Source organism: Tripterygium wilfordii, chromosome 22 (assembly GCF_013401445.1).
Source record: "Tripterygium wilfordii isolate XIE 37 chromosome 22, ASM1340144v1, whole genome shotgun sequence".
Lineage (NCBI taxonomy): Eukaryota > Viridiplantae > Streptophyta > Magnoliopsida > Celastrales > Celastraceae > Tripterygium > Tripterygium wilfordii.
Window position 1 is genome coordinate 4,098,579 of NC_052253.1, and position 22,070 is coordinate 4,120,648.

A 22,070-nucleotide genomic window follows, 5' to 3' on the forward strand; every position below is an offset into this window, starting at 1 on the left:
TATAATATTACATATATATACATTATCAGCAAAAATTGAATCAAACACTACTAACTATAAACAAAATATTGGCTATCACCATATGTACGCTACTAATGAGAGGTGACTCAGTTGACAATCATGGGTTAGACATATGTGTGTCCAAAATTCAATTCCAATACGAAATATATTTCTCAGCGATATTAAAAGAAGAAGAAGACATATACGTTATTGACAAAATTTTATTGCCAAACCAACCTTTATCTCTAAAACTTGATAAACAAAAGAATCAGCAAAATTAACTCAAATATAAAATAATAGATGAAATGGTAAATTATAGAGAAATGGTAAACGCACATAAATTGAGATCGAGGCGATTAATTTATCCTTTATAATGATTTAACAAATTTCTCTCAAATTATTATAAAAAAGCACCAGTGACTAAATTAGTAAATTGTCTTTAATGGATTTCCAAGTCAGCATTCTTTGCAACGTCTCCTCTCCGCAATCTAGGTGACGTGGGTATTGAATGACGTCATCTCTCGTTAATCCACTGAATAATTGTATGCTTTCTTTGGGCCACAGAAATCTAATACAGGTTTTTGCCTTTTTGGGGCTCTACGGTGGAACACTGTAAAACGCTGTAATTCGTTCAGATCTTATAGATTCTCTCTCTCTCTCAATTGGTAAGTTCTGCAACTGAAAATTCTCGTTTATTTATGATCAGTATATATGGTCTCTTTGTCTAGTTTTGACTCTGGTGAGCATGTCTAATAGCGATTTTAGGTCTTTCTCTTCTTGATTGTAATTATTGGCATTTGATGGAGCATATATTCAATCTGTTGAACACTCTTGGCTGATTTATAAGTGATTTTTTCCAGTGAAAATTTATGTATAGTGCATAGAGTCGACTTGCTTGAATTGTTTGATTTAAGCCCTGTAGACGTGATCAATAACAGTATTTCCAATTTAAGCAAAAATTTCAGAAGGAGATTCATGGTGGGTTAGTTTTTACGAACTTATTGCCTAAACTTTTGGAGTGATGAGGTTTCAGCTCAAAACGTTGTTAATTTTGATTGGTTTTGGTGAACCATCATGATGGGCATTGGAAAAGATTTGAAAATTTCGAGACAGCTAAGTATCCTAATTGCTAAGGAAGAAGGTTTCCAGATGAGGCATATGAAAAATTTATAGATTTAATTTTGAATCCTGTTCGAGCCATGTGATGTTCATCAATAATAATGAAAAAACATCCACCTTTATTGGTATTATGGGTGTTATATGAAGTTTTACCCTAATTACAGGGGTAAAGGTTAAGTTGAATGTTGATTGGGATTGTTAAATGTTTTGCTTCTTGAATTCCTCTGAGATTTTTGGTTTTTCTCGAAAACTATCTCTGTGGTTCCATGTATCTTCTTCTTGGTTTCTTACTTCTTGTTGGTGAATGAAAATATGGCCTGTGTAACGTTGATCTTGTAACCAATCATGATTAACTGGGATTTAAGGTTCATTGAATTGCATGTCTCAATGGAGTTATTTCTTCGCTGTGTCTTTCATGGAAGGCGATATGTACGATTTTCGCACCACACTAATCCTTGTCACAATTCATGATATGTACTATGAGAGTGTTTAAAACATTATGGAATCTTGATCATTTTCTTTTTTTTCAATGTCGATTCAATAGGAGAAATGGCTGACCAGATTAAAGCAGCTATGCCAGAAGCTTCTTTTGAGTTCGAACTTCTAGAAAGGGATCCTGACCACCTTAGAACTGTTGTTGCTATGCCTAACCAGACTAGGCCATTGATTGACCATGCATCTTTGAAACTTAAGCACAGGATTGGTCGAGGCCCCTTTGGTGATGTTTGGTTGGCAACTCATCATCAGTCAGCTGATGATTTTTATGAGTATCATGAAGTGGCTGTGAAAATGTTACATCCATTGAGGGATGATCACGCCCAAACATTTGTGGATAGGTTCGAAGAATTATTTTTCAAGTGCCGAGAAATCCAAGGTGTTTGTTGGCTGCATGGTATCTCAATTATTAATGGGAAGGTGACTCTTACCAGAACTTAGCCTTTTATGTGTAAATGTGGTTACTTTTTGAAAGTGCAATTTATGTTTATTTTGTCTTTTTTGATAGATCGGCATTGCCATGAAATTCTATGAGGGCTCATTGGACGATAGAATTGCTTGGTTGAAAGGGGGCAAACTTCAATTGTCTCATGTTTTAAGGTGATGTTATGAGGATAAATTTTTTATTGTGTTAAGTTGGTATAATAGAATAGAATATTTCTCAGAAGATGTAATGTTTTCAGATATGGGATCGATTTGGCAAAAGTAATCCGAGCACTACACTCGGTTCGTTTTCTTGTGCTGAACCTTAAACCTTCTAATTTCCTTCTTGATGAGCATGATCAACTGATCCTGGGAGATTTCGGGATTCCTTATCTACTTCGTGGGATTCCACTTCTTGATTCTGATATGGTTCTTAGACTTGGAACTCCTAACTACATGGCTCCAGAGCAGTGGGAACCGGAAGTTAGGGGTCCTATATCTTTTGAAACTGATGCATGGGGTTTTGGATGTAGCATAATAGAGATGTTGACTGGTGTGCAACCCTGGTTTGGGAGATCACTGGAAGAAATTTATCAGACAGTTGTTATAAGAAAAGAGAAACCCGATATTCCGAGTGGTCTGCCTCCTGCATTGGAGAATGTTATTAAGGGTTGCTTTGAATATGATATTCGGAATCGACCTCAGATGGCTGATATTATGCATGCATTTGAAAGGTATCTCCACAGCTGTTGATCTTATGATGTATTAATCCAATTAAAATCTTCATGAATTGGTGTCATACTGTTCCTTTACTGTGGGCTGCGTGTGTGTGTGTGTGTGTGTGTTTTTTTTTTTGTTTTTAATTTTCTGTAGCTGTACTAACTCCTGAAACCTGAATTTTCCATTTGTGATCGCTCCTATCTTTTCAAATTCACTGAATCTTATGCCCAATGCAGGTGCTCAAATCCAAAGTCTGAGCTGCTCACCATTGGGCTAGAAATTAGGATCATGGCCTCATGTTTAACCTATTCCCCTGACCCCACCGCAAACACCAACTCAACCAAGAAGGAAAAGAAATGTCCTACTTCTCCTTTATCATTCTATTGTAGTTAACTTCTCTAGTCCTTTCTTATGATCTTGTTATTTGGTTATATATTTTCTCATGGTTAAGGAAATGCAGTCTTTAACTGAATGTGTCCTCTACCTCTTAAGTTTTAAACCAATGGCTGAACCTGGTATATACTAATAGCATAACTACGTTTTAGATTTTTTTATTCTCAATTTCCGGCTCATACATTATGCTGTGACGTCCAAAGTATGGTGGTGACATGAAATAAAATCGTGTTGACCGTCATTATGATATTATTTGCAATTATCTCTCAAGGGATAAAGTTGGTTCTGAATAATATTCTAGTTTCATACTGGTTGCCGATCTTTTGCTATGCTCTTTTCCCAACAGTCTTGCAAGATATTGATTGAGGGACTAAATGATTGATCCTGTGATAAATCGTTTTCTCTGAAATTAGAAGTTTCAGGCTACATGACTATGCTAGTTGTTACCCTATTTCAAGAGGCATCTCCATATCTGTAATAGTTGTATACTTGTATGCATGCATTCTATCTTTCTATACTTACCAACTTGTAGCATAGCAATGATGCATCAATATCTGTTGTGTAGGGTTGCCAAGAACATAAGTTCTCTTTGGCATGGTATAAGACGTTTGCACGTAATCGTCTTCTTGTAAATTGTGAGCAAATTACTTAATGTTTATTACACCTAATATTGGTGCTACTGAATGTTCTATAAGCATGACCCTCCTGCGGCTTCATAGGTTTACTTAGTAGTTAGTAGTTAACTACTTGCCTTCTCTCGTAAATTCTCTGTTTTCATGTAACTTGTTGGTAATATCTGGCACGGTTCAATAGAATATGATTCTGAATAATTCTAACAAGTCATTGCGATTTGCGAGAACGTAATTTCAACTATTATTGGCATAATGCCTTGCGCATTCATGTTTCCACTTATTTTTGCTTATGATTAGCTTATAGCTTTGGCTTTTTGTTAAGCCAACCGGTCTACTGTTGACCATACTGTAGTGAGCAACAAAGATCTCGGAATATGTTGCAAAATGCTAATGTTCTGTAGCCAGCGGGCCCAGCACTTCTATTTCGTTTCAGTAACAAGTTCACTAGTCATGACATACAGGAATTGAAGCACATGTCAATCTGATTGCCATTCTACTTATTTTGTGGGTTTCATCTCTGATAAGTTGCTACTGAACTTGCAGCTCTCAGACTGCTGTTTTTAGTGATGGAGGATGGAGTGGACTAGGAAGTAGAGGACTTACAGAAAGGTCAAATGGCAAGGGTTATACTGCCTGGTACCTCTTAAAAGATTGTCTTCAAGTGGGCGATATGGTCCGTTCAAGAAAGCCTCTCAATGGATGCAAACCACAGACCCCAGTCATCCCTGAAGGAATTGTGGTTGGTTTGGATATTGGTGCTGATAAAAGTGATTTTGTTCTGGTGAAGATCTCCAGATTGCACAATCCTTTAAGAGTGCAGGCATCAACACTTGAGAGGGTCACATCTGGGTTTTCAGCTGGGGATTGGGTGCGCTTGAAGGAGGAAAAAAGCAAGCACTCTCCCATGGGCATTATACATTCCATGCAGCGAGATGGAAGTGCAACAGTTGGATTCCTTGGGTTAGACACTCTCTGGACAGGAAACTCTTCTGAGCTTGAAATGGCCAAAGCTTATTATGTGGGGCAGTTTGTAAGGCTGAAAGCAAATGTGTTCACTCCCCGATTTGAGTGGCCTCGCAAGAGGGGAGGAGCTTGGGCCACAGGTAGGATTTCAGAAATACTACCTAATGGGTGTCTTGTAGTAAGATTTCCGGGGAGGCTTGTATTTGGAGAAGAGGCCAACTTCTTCTTAGCAGATCCTGCTGAAGTCGAACATGTGTCTTTCGATACTTGTGCTGGGATGGTAGGGAAGTATCAGCATGTTGAAGATTTTCACTGGGCTTTGAGGCCATTTGCTATTACATTGAGCTTATATGCAGCTGTTAAACTTAGCATATCTATTGGCCGAAATGTAAATGCAAAACTGAAGAAGGGTCGCCGAAATACGAGTTCCGGTGTTGACCGGGAGGGCCATGCTGGCAGGAATGCTGTTTGGCTTCCACCCCCAGTTGCTAATATCATTTTTAAAGAAGGTGTTCCTACTGCTTCTGCCCGTTAATTCTGCCAAGACAATGTAAATAATTACTGAAGCCTACGTATGGCATTGGATGTCTATTTGAAAACTACTGCAATCCCTACAATATGCTGGTAGTTCTTGTACCCCCCACTGTGGGCTCTAAGTTGTGCAAATCTAATGATGTCAGACCAAGAATTCTGTCTATAGAAGGTGTAAATATGTATATAAATGGTGTCGGTATATATTTTTCTTGGGTCTTTCGTTTTTATGCTTTTTTTCAGGAAACTTGACATGTGAACCACCTGATCTCTCCTACTTTTCTGATGCATCCGAATGGTTGAACCCCAATCATTTCTTTATATCGATGCAGCGATGAGCCAGAATAGCTGAAAGACTGGGGGTAGCCCCAGTTGGTATTTGAGTTGCAGGTAAAATATATAGAGGCTACTTATTGTTTGTGATATGAATAGTTCCTCATACCAAAATGTGCTCCACCACATGAACTGTGCTGGCTTGGGACTCGATTATTAACCATGCGTACATGATTTTTCCTTGTAAGTTGTAACTCCAAAATTAAACAATCTATCTGTAGTTTATTGGAGATGAGGGACTACAATTCTTTTAACTAGAATTAGCAACAATTGTTATTGAGTATTTTGGCTGATCACAATATTATAATATAATAGATATTGAGTCAATTGCTTAAATCTTAATTTCTTTTTTTGGTAATCAGGAGTGATAATATACAAATTTACCACTTAAATATTCGATATGTGTTTAAACTCGGATCATGTGGTCACAAGTCTAAACCCTAATTATGCTATTTTTGGGAAAAAAATCATGATTGAACAGGTGAAATATAACCAATTTTAACTAAAAGATGTAACCCCAGCTCGCCGTTTAGTGGCTAATTGTCGTGTGAGCTGGGTCATAAAATTGCAACATAATTGATAAATATTCGGCTATTTGCATTGGTGTGATTGACGAAGCTCGAAGCCTCGAAGGCTGTTGGGCACCTTGGTGGATTGGACTTTTTAAGTATTGGACTTGTGTTAACGAGTCACAGACAGAGTCTGGGCTAAAGCCTAGCCCAACCCAATGTGCTAATTTATCTTAATGGGCCCCCTTATCTAAGTTTTGAACTTTTAAATTTAGTCGAGATGCATACACTTCACCGCCATCGCAGGCTCGCACGAGGCACACACAATCATATGACGTGCGAAATCGGAAAAGATAAAAAACTAAAAGGCCAAAAAAAAGTAAGACAAAAGCGTACAGAGCTTAATCTTAAAACCCTAATCATATCTTCACCCATATTGATCCGATTGAGCGAGATTTCTGAGAATACGTTGTTAATCTTTGTGAGGTTTTGAAGCAGATTCGACTAGAATGTCTGCGGCTGTGTGCGGTAGCAAGAGATCGTTCTTTGACGACCTCCCTTCTCCGTCGTCACCTCCATCGGTTTCCAAGAAGCTTCGTCGCTTCTCGTCTTCATCGCCTCCTCCAATTCTCTTGTCTCCTCCTTCTCTTCTTGATCAGCTCCGTTCTATATTCCCTCTCATGGAGCCCCAGGTAATTTCTTGGTTTATCATCGGTTGATTAAAGGAAGCAGAAAACAATAACAGAATATTGTAGTGATTATTTATTCTGTTTTTCAAATTTTTTTGTGGGTGTCCTAAAATATTTGGTTAATTGAAGGACGAGAATAAATTGCCTTTTTGTTTTCTTGGGGAATTTTCGAAGAAGAAGAAGGTGGATGCCATGGGCAGAATAATTTAGTTTAATTTCTTTCGATTGTCAGTATGAAAACGAGGATTTGGTTTCTAATTTAAGATACTTTGTTTTGAAACTAGAGGAATTATATATGTTCTAGCTTTAAGGTGACTATGTAGTATGTTTGAATCCAGTGAGGGTGGAGGCAATGATAAGATATTGATTTGAGGAAATATTAGCAGTCAGGAACGTTAGCACAGAGTGTACGATATTGAATGCCTTGAGATGAATATTTAGAGGAAATATCAAATATGTGATGCCATGTATGGGTAATTTCTATAGTTAGGCATCTAATTATTTAGTTTTTTGATATGGCCTTGTGCCTTTCAGTCTGTAGAAGTTATTGGTGAGAACTTTATACCACTTGTTGAAAAACAAATAGGCTAGAAAGGTTATTGTCTTGTAAATCACACACATCTGTATTTATTTTGGTGTAGTAATGATGTCTATTCAAGTCCTTGTTGAGAAATATCCCTTCCATCCTCTCTGACCTCTTCACATTTTATTTTGCAGCTTCTTGAGAGAGCATTGGATGAGTGTAGAAATGATCTAGACACTGCAGTCAAAAGCCTGCGTGAGCTTGGCTTGGGGTCCTTAGATGATAAGTTGGGTTCTGCTATAGAATCAGGTGCAACTTTGGAGAAAGGTATGCCTCTACCTGACCCTCAAGTAGATTGAGGTGCACTTTTGGTTATTCATATATTAAAAAATCTCTTTTTATTGTTTTGGCTGTTGATATATAAATTGAAGTAGCTCCTGTGATCTCTGCCATCATGCATTGGTTATAATCAAGCCTATTGACTCCCTAGGGTTATAAACACTCTTATATGCTTTACGCAAAATTTTCAGAAAAATTGACCAATGGTGGAGATCCGGCTGCGTCTGTGAACAACCTTCCTGTGGATGGTGCTGGATGGGTGGACTTGTTTGTGAGGGAAATGCAAACTGCTACTACTCTGGATGATGCTAGAGCTCGTGCGTCAAGTCTGCTGGAGATACTTGAAAAATCCATCTGTCACAAAGCTGGTGAAGAAGTGGCCCAAAGTTTTCAGAAGGTGAGTGCTTATATGCACAGTGCATTTATTTTCTATTTTACTGGTGAGCTAGGGGAATTATTGAAGCAATTTTGAGATAGTGGACACCCAGGATCTAATATTGTCTGGCTGTTTGATAGTGATGAGACCTCTCTAAAGTCTCAAGTACAGGTTCTGACTGGGTAGCGAACTTAGACATTTTTAGGGAGGGGTGTCTTTTGGATTGATTCTTTTCTACAAACAAAAACCTGCTGAAACTGACCAATTACTTGCCGCTATCACTTCACATCCTTTTGGAAACTCCTTTGAACTTTTATCAACACTGGCTTACTGCTTGAAGTGAAGATCTCGTCAAAGCCAATGCTAGTTGGCATGTGTTGCATCTAGAAGGAGTTTGTACTTCTCTTATGGGTGATGATTTGAAACTTTACTGCATCATATGGCAGATTATTCATGATTGTTGTTTATTTAGTTAGTCTTGCAACATGACCAAGCTAAATTGATTTGGAGAAGCTTTATATCCCGAGAGTTTTATCCGATGCCATTGTCCTAATTCATTATTAATACCTGGTTATTATGACAAGCACTTCTTTTTTGTTTAATCTGTACCATCTCGTGTATTATAGGAATTAATTGCATATGTTTATGATGAATCAGAGACGTCTATAGGTAATGACTTTGTAAGTTTTCTGAGTTCATGAGTTTCCAATTGCAGCATTGGTTGTTTCTTGCATGATCATCTTCATTTCTCTTTGAATAGGTTTTCCTTTTGCTCTTCTGTTTCTTTAATTTTCTATTGGTGTCTTTGAGATTGCCCCCATGTTGCCTGTTTAATAGAATTTTCTCTCAATTTTTTTATGTGCTCGTCTTTACACACTCTCTATTGACTTATACTTTTGCCAAAAAAGGGCTGTAAAAAACTGACCTGGATTTCAGATTGAAGGTTTTGTATGTGTGATAATACATTGCTTTGAAATATACCTAAATACTAATATGTTAGCCCTGTACCGGGTTGGCAGTCCCTTGGTGCCTTTTTTGAAATCTTTTTTCCACTTAAGTAAATGCATACTCACCAATTTTGTGAACTTACAAAACTGTGGTTTTCTTGATGCCAGGAGAGTATGATGCTGAAGGAGCAAATTGAAGTGGTGATCCGAGAGAATACAATACTCAAACGTGCTGTGGCTATTCAGCATGAACGGCAAAAAGAGTTTGAGGATAGGAACAGGGAGGTCCAGCACTTGAAGCAGTTAGTGTCTCAGTATCAGGAGCAGCTGAGAACTCTTGAGGTCAGGATTATTCTTTCTTGTCTTCTTCTATTTAATTGCTTAGACAGTGGCAAATGAAGAGTCTGGATAGCATATTGGATCCTCGGTGAAAACCTATTTTCTTTTTCCATAACAAACAGTTTTTCGGCAAACTTGATGATATAAGGCTGATTTCAAGTTTTTCCTTTAAAAAGGTGATAACACCCTGTAGGTTCTTTTGTTAAAAGAAAAAGTTCTTTTTTTTAAAGAAAATTCTGTGGTCAGAATTTATGTTTCTGTATTATAAACAAGTAACACAAGATATATAGTAACTTGGTGGGCAGTGGGCGCGCACACACTCACATCAGGTTTGTTGTAATTAGCCAGCAGTGGCTTGGATTGGTTGCGTCAAATCCCTATTTCTATGGCTAGGATTACTATCTTTTGTATCTATGTAATAATCTTGTTGGCTATCATCCAAAAAAAATTAATAATCTCTAAGAGATAAATGTCGCGGATTGGTTGCGTCAAATCCCTATTTCTATGGCTAGGATTACTATCTTTTGTATCTATGTAATAATCTTGTTGGCTATCATCCAAAAAAAATTAATAATCTCTAAGAGATAAATGTCCCACATCGTCTAGTTTGAGTGAATTGTATGTGCATATGTGTTACCTTCTCCTCTCTCTAATAAGTCCTTTTAGGAAGTGTGTTTGGGCCACTATAAGCAAAATTTAACATGGTATCAGTGCGGGCCACTAGCGATATGTTCTTGTACGTCCTTACTTCCACCTGTTTCTTGGGTCATGGTTTACCCGTTTGTTGCACTTGTTGGGACTTCAGATTGTCCAACTCATAAGTGAGGGGAGTGTTACGAGGTAAATGTCCCACATCGTTTAGTTTGGGTGAATTGTATGTGCATATATTTGGTACCCTCGCCTCTCTCTAATATGTCCTTTTGGAGAGAGTGTATGGGCCACTATAAGTAAGATTTAACATCATCGGTGTAAAATGATACTGATTAAAAGCATTTAGGTTAGACAGGTTAAATAAAAGTATAGTGTTAGGATATATGATAATTCAGTATATTAAGTTTAACCCTTGAATTGTAATGGGAGACTCGGAGAATGTAGCTAACTTAGAGATATTCTACCACCCTTCTCGGAATGTTATGCCTTTAGAAGTTCCAGACCTCAAGAATTGCTTCGTTTTTTTATTTTTATTTTATCTTTGATGGTGATGCCAATTAGTCCTTAAAGCTATCATGAATTACAATTGCTCAACGCAACTATCCAGTCCTGAAGGATTACTTTGAATTTCTTTTATTTTTGATCGAGATGCCAATTTGTCCCTAAAGCTATCATGAATTACTACCATTGCTCAATGCAGTTTTCAATTGGTGTCACTTCTTGTTGCTCAGTTGGTTTCTCTGTTTTCTTGTGTTATCTATTCATCAGAATGGTTCGATTCCCGTTCGGCTCATGTTGTGAACATCGTTGTGTTATACAGGTAAACAATTATGCCTTGACGATGCATTTGAGACAGTCCCAGCAAAGCAGCCCCGTCATTGGACGATTCAATCCTGATGTATTTTAATGAAGAGATGAAGATTGTTTGTGCTTTTGGTTGCAATGATAGCACAAGTAGCTGTTACAACAAACTACAGTTTTCTGTGTTCGCTGAATGATTTATCTAAGGTGCAGTTGAGTGGTTTTTGTTACTGTTACATCATGTCCTAGTTCAACTTGTTTCTGGGGAGCTCATTATCCAATCTTGAATACACAGAAATAAATTGTCCGCCCTATAGTAATTTTCGATATCCATAGTACGTTCCTTGTATTTACTACTGTATTTTTTTTAATGGATCTACTGTATTAGTTGAAACTGGAGATCCTCCATATAGATGTAAGAATTGCGATATGTTTTTAGGACATTACTGTGATAGAGTGTCATACATCCACATCGCTTATTAGATTTGAAGAAGTCCTTGAAAAGTTACCATATTTGATCAGCCATTGCTCTGCCTTCCCCCACTTGGTCTGTGAACTTTTTGCTCCGTTTGGAGAAGTTGCTTGGGCGGGCTCTGAGCATTAGAGCTCAATTGGGCTCTTGAAAATTGGGCTTCGATCTGCAATCAAGATGATCATTGGATTGAATATCTTGCCCCAACTAGGATTGGGTCTTGGTAGGTAAGCCCTGATGAGGAATGTAGAGTGATAACCTTCCAAAAACCGAGCACATAGCTCAAGCAAAGACACCATTAATACAATGGACTTCTCTCTTAACCAATCACTACAACGGATTAATCTCTCTATCCTCTCGGCAGTGTTTTTTAACCTATTGGACTTATAAGTGCATTGGGTCGTTCAAGATGGATTAGATCCGGCCCAAGCCCATTTGCTACAGCTAAGAGTGATTATTTCCATGAACCAAGTTTGTCTTATATGATCAATTTAGTGAATTTTTCCAATTTATGTTGAATTTATGGTAATTAATAACAATGAGCACCCGGGGCACGAATTGCTTATTGATTTATTGGTGGGTTGATTAATTTTATGTAATTTCAAATTTCAAATTTCAAATTTATATTAAAACAATAAAGCAACAGAATCATAAAGTATCCTACTTTAATTTTAAATGGAATAAAAAAAGAAGGAAGTTTTGTTGCTTTTTGAAAAAGCAGAAAAGCACCGTTGCAGTTGTTGGCTCTCCCGCTCCTAAACCCTATATCGACAAATCCTTATTCCCTTTTTTGTTGAGGCGGTCCTAAATCCTTATTCAAGGTTTGCAGTCTCTGTTCCGAGTCTCTCGTTTTCATCGTCTCCTCTCTCGCATTCCTCTGCGAAAATCCAACTCTCTCCCAAGTTCCAACAACTTCACAGCCTTTTCCCTCCAACCCATCTCTCAAATAGGCGATTTGATAGATTCTGATTTGGGTATCCATTAAACCCTGAAGACAGGTTGGACCACAAGGATTTTGTTTGTGGGTAGAAGGAAATTGAGTTGTTCGATGGTAAACAAGATGGGTTTTTCTCAATTTGTAATTTGGGGTCTCAATGGGGTGTCTAGATGGGAGCTGTCATCCTCCTGGAACTTTGTTTGCGAGTATCAGTCACAGAGACTCAGGGTTTGTTATTTCATCAAATTCTCCAGATTCTCGTTTGCGAGAGAGAGGGTTCAAGCGCGAGCTTTACAAATTTTAGGAATAAAATTGTGACCATCATATCCGTTTTCAAAGATCTGATGATCCCTATATGAACAGGACTATTGTTCGGTACATTGGTGTACCGGAATTCTCTTAGGCCATGGCTAGGGTTTTGATATCTGGGAGTGCCTAGTGCGAGCCACCATGAAGAGGGAGCAGCATCATCGATGCGGTGCTGCCGTCGCTAGTCCGTAACACGAATATTGATATGATCTTGCAGGCCGCCGGTGAGATTCAGACTGAGGATCCGAATGTCGCCATAATCTGTATGTATTCACGTTGACTTTACATGTTGTAAGTCTCGGACAGTGTTTCGGTGAAGTTTCTTGGTCGTCTAAATCTATTTCTTTTGCAAATTTTTTGGGGTTACAAGAACAGAATAATACTCTTTCACGTTGTGTTTGAGCTGGAAAATCTGCTGTCAATGACTTGAATGGGGAACCCGTTTACAAAAATATGGTTTTATGTGGGCGATGATTTCGGATTTGGTCAATGACATATGTTTAAACAAACACTAGCCTCTTTAATGGATAATGATTTTCAATTTGGGCTTCTCACCCATAGATATGAATTTGGAAGGAATATCTTATGAAACTAGTAATGGGTTCTTGCCCTTGTGTGCATGAGTTTAAGCAGATCACAGTACATGTATGGAAGTATGGAAATTTTGAACATTATACAATAAAAGAGGCTTTTGTTTGTCTAAACATGTGTCATTGCGCAGGACTTGTGTATGAGTTCTCTTTGCTTTGCAGAAATTAGACATTTCTTTTTTGTCTTATTTACATGTGGTCTTGGACGTGTATTCGGTACAATTTTTGGTCGTGCAAGTGTAATTTTAAGCTGCATTCAGACCATTGTCAGCTATCTTTATGCTCAAATGTAGGCCTGGCTGCTGAGTCAAAAAGTGGAAGGTAGTAATATTCTATAAGTATACAGGCTGATAGCATGTCAAGCTTGTATTTCTGTGGTTTTTCATTTAATGGGCTCCTGTTGGGGATTCTGTTTTTGCTCACCTGATAGAACTCTTCCGATTTTCTTATATGTTACGAACTTAGAGTTTTCTTTTGATACCTAAACAATTGCAGAAGTGGGGTGGATTTTCTGTGATCTCTTCTTCCTGCTGCTGCTGAAATATGTTCTGATTTCGACCCTACTGTAAATGTAGACTCATTACTTCAGAAATTATTTCGCAACTTGTGGTTCTATATGGCGCTTTTTGGTCTAGCACCTCCTATACAAAAGGTTTCCTTTTGGCATTGTTTATATGTATTTGGCACAATCCCTGGTCGTGCAAGTGTAATTTTACGCATTTTTTATGTGTGTTCCTGCAAACAGCTTAATGTTGTGGTTTTGTGCTTTGGCTGAAAATCTGGTGTCCGTAATTTGAATTGGGAATCAATTTACAAAAATATGGTTCATGTGGGCTATGATTTTGGATTTGGTCAATGACATATGTTTACACAAACACTAGCCTCTTTAATGCATAATGATTTTCAGTTTGGGCTTGTCACCCATAGATATGAATTTGAAAGGAATATCTTATGAAGCTAGCAATGGGTTTTTGCCCTTTGCCTGCATATAGGCATGACCACGGTGCATGTACGGAAGTTTTGAACATTATGCAATAAAAGAGGCTTTTGTTTGTCTAGACATGCGTTTCTGGACAGAACTTATGTAGGTGTTCTATTTGCTTTGTGCAAATTAGACATTTCTTTTTTTGCCTTATTTACATGTGGAAGTTTTGGACGGGGTATTCAGTACAATTTTTGGTCATGCAACTGTGATTTTTTGCGTTGTTTTTTGTTGATCCCGATGTACAACTTAATGTTGTGCTTGAGCTGGAAATCTGGTGTCCGTGACTTGAATAGGGAACCCGTTTACAAAAATATGGTTCATGTGGGCGATGATTTCGGATTTGGTCAATGACATATGTTTACACAAACACTGGCCTCTTTAATGGATAATGATTTTCAGTTTGGGCTCTTCACCCATAGATATGAATTTGAGCGGAATGTCTTATGAAACTAGCAATGGGTTCTTGCCCTTTCGTGCACAATTTTTTATCACAGTGCATGTATGGAAGTATGGAAGTTTTGAACATTATACAATAAAAGAGGCTTTTGTTTGTCTAGACATGTGTCTTTGGCCAGAACTTATGTATAAGTTCTCTTTGCTTTGCAGAAATTAGACATTTTTTTGGGTCTTATTTACACTTGGAAGTCTTGGACATGTATTCGGTACAATTTTTGGTCGTGCAAGTGTTATTTTAAGCTGCGTTCAGACCATCGTCAGCTGTCTTTATGCTCAGATGTAGGCCTGGCTGCTGAGTCAAAAAGTGGAAGGTAGTAATATTCTATAAGTATACAGGCTGATAGCATGTCAAGCTTGTATTTCTGTGGTTTTTCATTTAATGGGCTCCTGTTGGGGATTGTGTTTTTGCTCACCTAATAGAACTCTTCTGATTTTCTCATATATGTTACGAATTTAGAGTTTTGTTTTGATACCTAAACAATTGCAGAAGTGGGGTGATTTTCTGTGATCTCTTCTTCCTGCTGTTGCTGAAATATGTTCTGATTTCGACCCTACTGTAAATGTAGACTCATTACTTCAGAAATTATTTCGCAACTTGTGGTTCCATATTGCGCCTTTTGGTCTAGCATCTCCTATACAAAAGGTTTCCTTTTTGCATTGTTTACGTGTATTCGGCACAATTCCTGGTCGTGCAAGTGTAATGTTACTAATTTTTTATGTGGGTTCCCGCAAACAACTTAATGTTGTGCTTTGGCTGGAAATCTGGTGTCCGTAATTTTAATTGGGAACCAATTTTCAAAAATGTGGTTCATGTGGGCGATGATTTTGGATTTGGTCAATGACATATGTTTACACAAACACTAGCCTCTTTAATGCATAATGATTTTCAATTTGGGCTTGTCACCCATAGATATGAATTTGAAAGGAATATCTTATGAAACTAGCAATGGGTTCTTGCCCTTTGCGTGCAAAAGTTTAAGCATGACTACAGTGCATGTATGGAAGTATGGAAGTTTCGAACATTATGCAATAAAAGAGGCTTTTGTTTGAGAGAGGACTTATGTATGAATTCTCTTTGCTTTGCAGAAATTAGACGTTTCTTTTTTATCTTATTTACATGTGGAAGTCTTGGACGTGTATTCGGTACAATTTTTGTTGTGCAAGTGTAATTTTAAGCTGCGTTCAGACTATTGTCAGCTGTCTTTGTGCTCAGATGTAGGCCTGGCTGCTAAGTGAAAACGTGAAAGGTAGTAATATTCTATAAGTATTATGGCTGATAGCATTTCAAGCTTGTATTTCTGTAGTTTTTCATTTAATGGGCTCCTGTTGGGGATTTTGTTTTTGCTCACCTAGTAGAACTCTTTCGATTTTCTTATATATGTTACGAATTTGGAGTTTTCTTTTGATACCTAAACAATTGCAGAAGTGGGGCGGATTTTCTGGGATCTCTTCTTCCTGCTGTTGTTGAAATATGTTCTGATTTTGACCCTACTGTAAATGTGGACTCAGTACTTCAGAAATTATTTTGCAACTTGTGGTTCCATATTGCGCCTTTTGGCCTAGCACCTCCCATACAAAAGGTTTTCTTTTTGCATTGTTTACGTGTATTCGGCACAATTCCTGGTCGTGCAAGTGTAGTTTTACGCATTTTTTATGTGGGTTCTCGCAAACAGCTTAATGTTGTGCTTTGGCTGAAAATCTGGTGTACGTAATTTGAATTGGGAGCCAATTTACAAAAATATGGTTCATGTGGGCGATGATTTCGGATTTAGTCAATGACATGTATTTACTCAAACACCTCTTCAATGCATAATGATTTCAAATTTGGGCTTGTCACCCATAGATATGAATTTGAAGGGAATATCTTATGAAACTAGCAATGGGTTCTTTCTATTTGCATGCATAAGTTTAAGCATAACCACAGTGCATGTATGGAAGTACGGAAGTTTTGAACATTATGGAGGCTTTTGTTTGTCTAGACATGTGTCTTTGGGCAGGACTTATGTATGAGTTCTCTTTGCTTTGCACAAATTAGACATTTCTTTTTTTTTGTCTTATTTACATGTGGAAGTCTTGGACATGTATTCGACTATTCGGTACAATTTTTGGTCGTGCAAGTGTAATTTTAAACTGCATTCGGACTATCCTTAGCTGTCTTTGTGCTCAGATGTAGGCCTGGCCGCTGAGACAAAAAGTCGAAGGTAGTAATATTCTATAAGTATACTGGCTGATAGCATGTCAAGCTTGTATTTCTGTGGTTTTTCATTTAATGGGCTCCTGTTGGGGATTTTGTTTTTGCTCACCTAATAGAACTTGTCTGATTTTCTTATATATGTTACGAATTTGGAGTTTTCTTTTGATACCTAAACAATTGCAGAAGTGGGGTGGATTTTCTGGGATCTCTTCTTCCTGCTGTTGCTGAAAGATGTTCTGATTTCGACCCTACTGTAAATGTGGACTCATTACTTCAGAAATTATTTCACAACTTGTGGTTCTATATTGCGCTTTTTGGCCTAGCACCTCTTACACAAAAGGTTTCCTTTTTGTATTGTTTACGTGTATTTGGCACAATTCCTGGTCGTGCAATGTGCAAGTGTAATTTGATGCATTCTTTATGTGGGTTCTCGCAAACAGCTTAATGTTGTGCTTTGGCTGGAAATCTGATATCCGTAATTTGAATTGGGAACCAATTTAGAAATATATGGTTCATGTGGGCGTAATTTGAAAAAAATATGTTGTGCTTTGGCTGGAAATCTGGTATCTGTAATTTGAATTGGGAACCAATTTACAAAAATATGGTTCATGTGGGCGATGATTTCGGATTTGGTCAATGACATATGTTTACACAAACACTAGCCTCTTCAATGCAAACGGTTTTCAATTTGGGCTTGTCACCCTTAGATATGAATTTGAAAGGAATATCTTATGAAACTAGCAATGGGTTCTTGTGCTTTGTGTGCATAAGTTTAAGCATGACCACAGTGCATGTATGAAAGTATGGAAGTTGAGAACATTATGCGATAAAAGAGGCTTTTGTTTGTCTAGACATGTGTCTTCGGGCAGGACTTATGCACGAGTTCTCTTCGCTTTGCACAAATTAGACATTTGTTTTTTTGTCTTATTTACATGTGGAAGTCTTGAACGTGTATTCGGTACAATTTTTGGTCATGCAAGTGTAATTTTAAGCTGCGTTCAGACTATTGTCAGCTGTCTTTGTGCTCAGATGTAGGCCTGGCTGCTGAGTCAAAAAGTGGAAGGTAGTAATATTCTGTAAGTATACAGGCTGATAGCATGTCAAGCTTCTGTCGGGGATTTTGTTTTTGCTCACCTAATAAAACTCTTCCGATTTTCTTATATATGTTACGAATTTGGAGTTTTCTTTTGACACCTAAACAATTGCGGAAGTGGGGCGGATTTTCTGGGATCTATTCTTCCTGCTGTTGCTGAAATATGTTCTAATTTTGACCCTACTGTAAATGTGGACTAAGTACTTCAGAAATTATTTCGCAACTTATGGTTCTATATTGTGCTTTTTGGCCTAGCACCTCTTATACAAAAGGTCCAGCCATCAGCAAAAGCGATATCTACCAACCTAAACAGTATAGGAAGCATGGGAACGATTACTCTTCAAGCGGTGGGTGGACCTTACTTGTGGAACATACAGTTGTCTTCTGCTGTCCAGCGTATTGCGCAAGGCACTCCGCCCCGCTTGTAACTGCACAGCTAATGGTGCTTGTTGACACCAATAATTAGTATCTTTTCTTTGTTTGCTTTCGTGGCTTGCATAATTTCATTTTTCAGATTTTCTAACAATCTGTAGAAATAGGCCTAAAGACATTTCTGTGTTCTGGTCATTCTTGATATCATATTGTCCTAACTAGTGCATTCTATCCATGGCTGTGTTAATTAATCAGAAACGTAAATGTAGTTTATGAAGACTTGGTGATCTTTTAGTCTTGTAAAACATTTTTTTAAGCATTAAAGAATTACTATATTTTTTATTGATCGTGAGTCTTTTTTTTTATTATTGTTCGTCTGAATTGTTGCATGCAATTTATTGATAAAATTACTGTGTCTGCAGAGTGCAGAGTGCAGAGTAATTAGTATCACCCTGTATGGAGCCAGATGGAGAACTATGCATTGGGAAGAGATAAGCAGAAGCAACTACTTTTGATGCTCAGCCAGCATGAGGCTGATAGGCTCGAAGTTTGGTCACAATCCACTGACACAAAGTAGTTTTTTGTTTAATTGTCAAAATTTGCATCATGTTTTGTATTTTTTTTTCCTTTCCTTGACAATTTTTCTCCCCACCCTTGTTATGCTACTGATTTACTGTTTTCTTGTTTTATATTCCCAGGGATATATCTTCTCGGCCAAAAATCGGCTTAGATAAATGGTTGAATATGCTAGGACAGCCTTCTCCGTGGATCCAAGAGTTGCTTTATCCTTGGCGTCAAGGTTTCCTGCCAATGCTACTTTGAAGGCTGAAGTAACTAATCTGGTGCAGGTACGCTACTGCAGAGCTTGTATAATTTTACAATTCTATTTTCAGGAAAGGAAATATATGCTGACCATATTTATATTTTTGATGCTTTCCTTGGGTTTTAAGATTTGTATTGCACCTTCACCTTTTTTCTCAACTAATATTTTGTAAAAAAAAAATAATAATAAAGAAAATGAGATGGGAGCAATAATGCATTGGAAAGGTGCTTCTATAGTTCGAAAACTCTTCCTTTTGTTGTTTGAACTGCCTCAACATTTTACATGATCCACAATAAGGTGTATAAGATCAATCGTGGTTGATGAAACTAAGACTGTCAGTTGTTGGAATAATAAGTTGTTTAGTTTTTTAATTGTCTTCTTAATTTCGTGAAAAATGATATATTAGATCTTTATGCATTGTATGAGTAGCATGACTGCATTGCTGAAAGTAACAAAAGTTTATCATTATGCCATTTATGGAAGAATTGCACAATTAAGTAATTCATGGAGTCACCACCTGGAACATCAAACGAGCTGCTTCATTCCCTGTCAGGCCCGTCAGATTGAGCTGCTTTATAATTTGTTGGTGTGCTTATTGCTTGTCGTATAACTTGTCTTCTCGTCCTGAAGTGTTACCAAAGTTGAGGGTAAAACCTTAGCAAAATTTTTTTTTAAGATTATTTTTTTTATAGATGTTGTCCTCTTTTACTTGATCATTCACATCAGTTTTGCCTACTTTATTATGCATGTTTTTGACTGTGTAGCCAGCAAGCAGATTTCTGCATTTGGTATGATGGATTATGTTCTGTATTCTCCTCCCAATCAATATACACGACCTTCAGAAGCATTCATAGATTATGTTCTGCAACTACAATCTCTCAGATGACAAATGCAATCGAGTAGAAATTGCTATTAGTGAGAATTGCAGTTGACATTTTCAGTGATTGAGTTGGTTCTTCCAGTTCACCGTGTCAATCTAGAAAGTAAATGATTTGAGCAAATGTAACATAAAAATGAATGATTCTAGAAAGTGGGAAAGGGAAATCTGATGTCTTATGTTGCCTTTATCTGTAGATTCACCATCTCAACATTAACTTTGCAAAAATGGTATTGATTCGCAGAAGGGATATGGTATAATTTTATTTTTGTTGTCTCAGCCCCTAGTCCTATACTATTTGTTATGCATGGGATCTTATTTTATGTGCTGGTCTTTTTATTGCAGACACATGTATTGGAATCTGCTGCATACCTGAAACTTTGCCATATTTCGTCACTCCCAATGCAGTTGATGAAAACTCAGTGCTTTTGCAACAATTAGTGCATTGGGCTGCTTGTTCTAAGGTTTGGCACCTTGATTAAAGTTTTTTGTTTTCTTTTTCTTTTTTGAATGTTTGAGAGGTTATAAAACATAGTTATTTGGAAATCCGGTGGATTGAGAGGTTTAGAATGAGCCATATGACCATATCCATGAAATGGTGTGCAAAGTACGTGTATGATCTTGAAATTGCGAACTTGGTTTGCATTGGTAGAAGGAAAATATGGAGAGGATCTCTGTTGTTGAGGACCAAGTGTTTAGGAAAATTTGAATTTGACGCCAAAAATATCTTAAAAGTTATGCCATAAAGTCGAGTGGGTTATATTTTACGAACTTATGGAATGGTATTTGGAAATTCCTAGATTTTCTGGGATTAGGGAGGGTATAAATGTTGACCTATCAAAAAAGAAAAGGCAGTAATTACTAATTAGTTATTCTATAGCCTTTATTATGATATTTTTCTTTGGTTTTTCCTAGTCAATGTAGTTCATTTCTTAGTTTCTCTTGCTTGTAGCCTTGACTTTAAATAACGAAGATCGATTTCTCCTTTCTGGAGAAGAAAAATGAATTGCTTTGTAGGACTCTAAGACCATCTAAATGAGTCTTTAACCCCTCGCAGTCCCTCTTATTCTGCGCTTTTCATGTAAACAAAGCTGTGAAAAATGGAATGGCTTGAAAATTTTTGTCCCAGTGCTGAGCTTCTGTAGAAAGCCAAAGCGTTCGGCTCATTCTCGACATACTTGGCGGCTATGCATATTGTTGTTTGAGAAGAACAGATAGTTGAGAGGAGAGAAGAGAGTTTAGAGAGGAGAAAACTCTTATCCTCTCAATTGAGAGAGCCTCTTATTTATATATTTTTATTCTCAAGTCAACTGAACACAACATAATAAGTTAAACATGGGCCCAACTCCCAAGCCCGACGACCCACATACTTACATATATAATCTTAATAGTAGACACATCATTTTTCTTAATCTCTATTCTTGATATTTTGAAAGTCATCTGTACTTGTTTTTGTTTGGTATATCCTCATGTCTTATGGTGTATTTTACTTCATTGTTGTATGTGCTGGAAGCTGCTAGAAACAATAATGGAAAAGCTACACATTCGGCATGGAGGAATTACGATGATTTCAATGAATATTTCTGGTTTGTTCAAAGAGGAATCTTAATCACTTTCAGGTCCATTATATTTGTATAATATATTAATTGCGTTGATTTGCTTCCTATACGTAGGCACTTGCTTGCTTTAAGCTGAGCTGAGGAAAGATTCACCATTTTTGTTAAAACACGAAAAAGGGTGAGTCTTACTTATCATTCATACAATTGTTTGAATCTGCAAAGTCTAAGTCTTGGATTGTGTTTAATGGAGGAGAGGAATGATTTGAGCTGCGCTATCTCTAACAACTTTTTTGTTATGCTGAAAAATTGTATCTTTTCTTTATTTTGACTCGTAAGCTTAATTCTTTCAACTAATGACATTTTGATTTTGCTATCAGGATAAGGTATTTTCCCTTTCCTCTCTTTTCTAAATCACATGTTGGTCCAATAAGCAGGGGGGTATTGTTTCTTACTTATCCAACACATCCTATTTTCGAGTTATTCATTTGCCGTCTTAGATTTCTGTATTCCCCTTGCCAACTCGCTTCACTCTATTACAAAATGGCTAGAAAGTAGAAACCATTTTCACCCCCTGTAAAATCAATCTTTATTTAATAGTAGCCTCTTATTTCAACGAGGAC

The 22,070-nt window shown here is 37.3% G+C and overlaps 2 protein-coding genes and 1 long non-coding RNA gene across 4 annotated transcripts; all 3 read left to right on the forward strand.

The window, feature by feature from the left end:
- The first annotated feature begins 515 nt into the window (after window positions 1-515).
- Window positions 516-5,504, forward strand: LOC119991918 (E3 ubiquitin-protein ligase KEG-like). Its single transcript, XM_038838459.1, has 5 exons — window positions 516-665; window positions 1,664-2,034; window positions 2,123-2,214; window positions 2,298-2,771; window positions 4,326-5,504. Exons 2-5 carry the CDS (start codon window positions 1,669-1,671, stop codon window positions 5,278-5,280), a joined length of 1,887 nt encoding a protein of 628 aa, XP_038694387.1. The 5' UTR covers window positions 516-665; window positions 1,664-1,668; the 3' UTR covers window positions 5,281-5,504.
- A 962-nt stretch (window positions 5,505-6,466) lies between these two features.
- Window positions 6,467-11,235, forward strand: LOC119990502. Its single transcript, XM_038836450.1, has 5 exons — window positions 6,467-6,810; window positions 7,525-7,657; window positions 7,861-8,066; window positions 9,161-9,334; window positions 10,803-11,235. The coding sequence occupies exons 1-5, from the start codon at window positions 6,628-6,630 to the stop codon at window positions 10,887-10,889; spliced, it is 783 nt and encodes a 260-aa protein (XP_038692378.1). The 5' UTR covers window positions 6,467-6,627; the 3' UTR covers window positions 10,890-11,235.
- A 795-nt stretch (window positions 11,236-12,030) lies between these two features.
- LOC119990969 lies at window positions 12,031-21,668 on the forward strand. Of its 2 annotated transcripts, XR_005466118.1 has the most exons (6): window positions 12,031-18,764; window positions 18,890-19,039; window positions 20,089-20,145; window positions 20,237-20,355; window positions 21,405-21,477; window positions 21,565-21,668. It is a non-coding gene; the product is annotated as an uncharacterized LOC119990969 (long non-coding RNA). The 2 variants fall into 2 exon arrangements; XR_005466119.1 differs by lacking the exon at window positions 20,089-20,145.
- The last annotated feature ends 402 nt before the right edge of the window (window positions 21,669-22,070 follow it).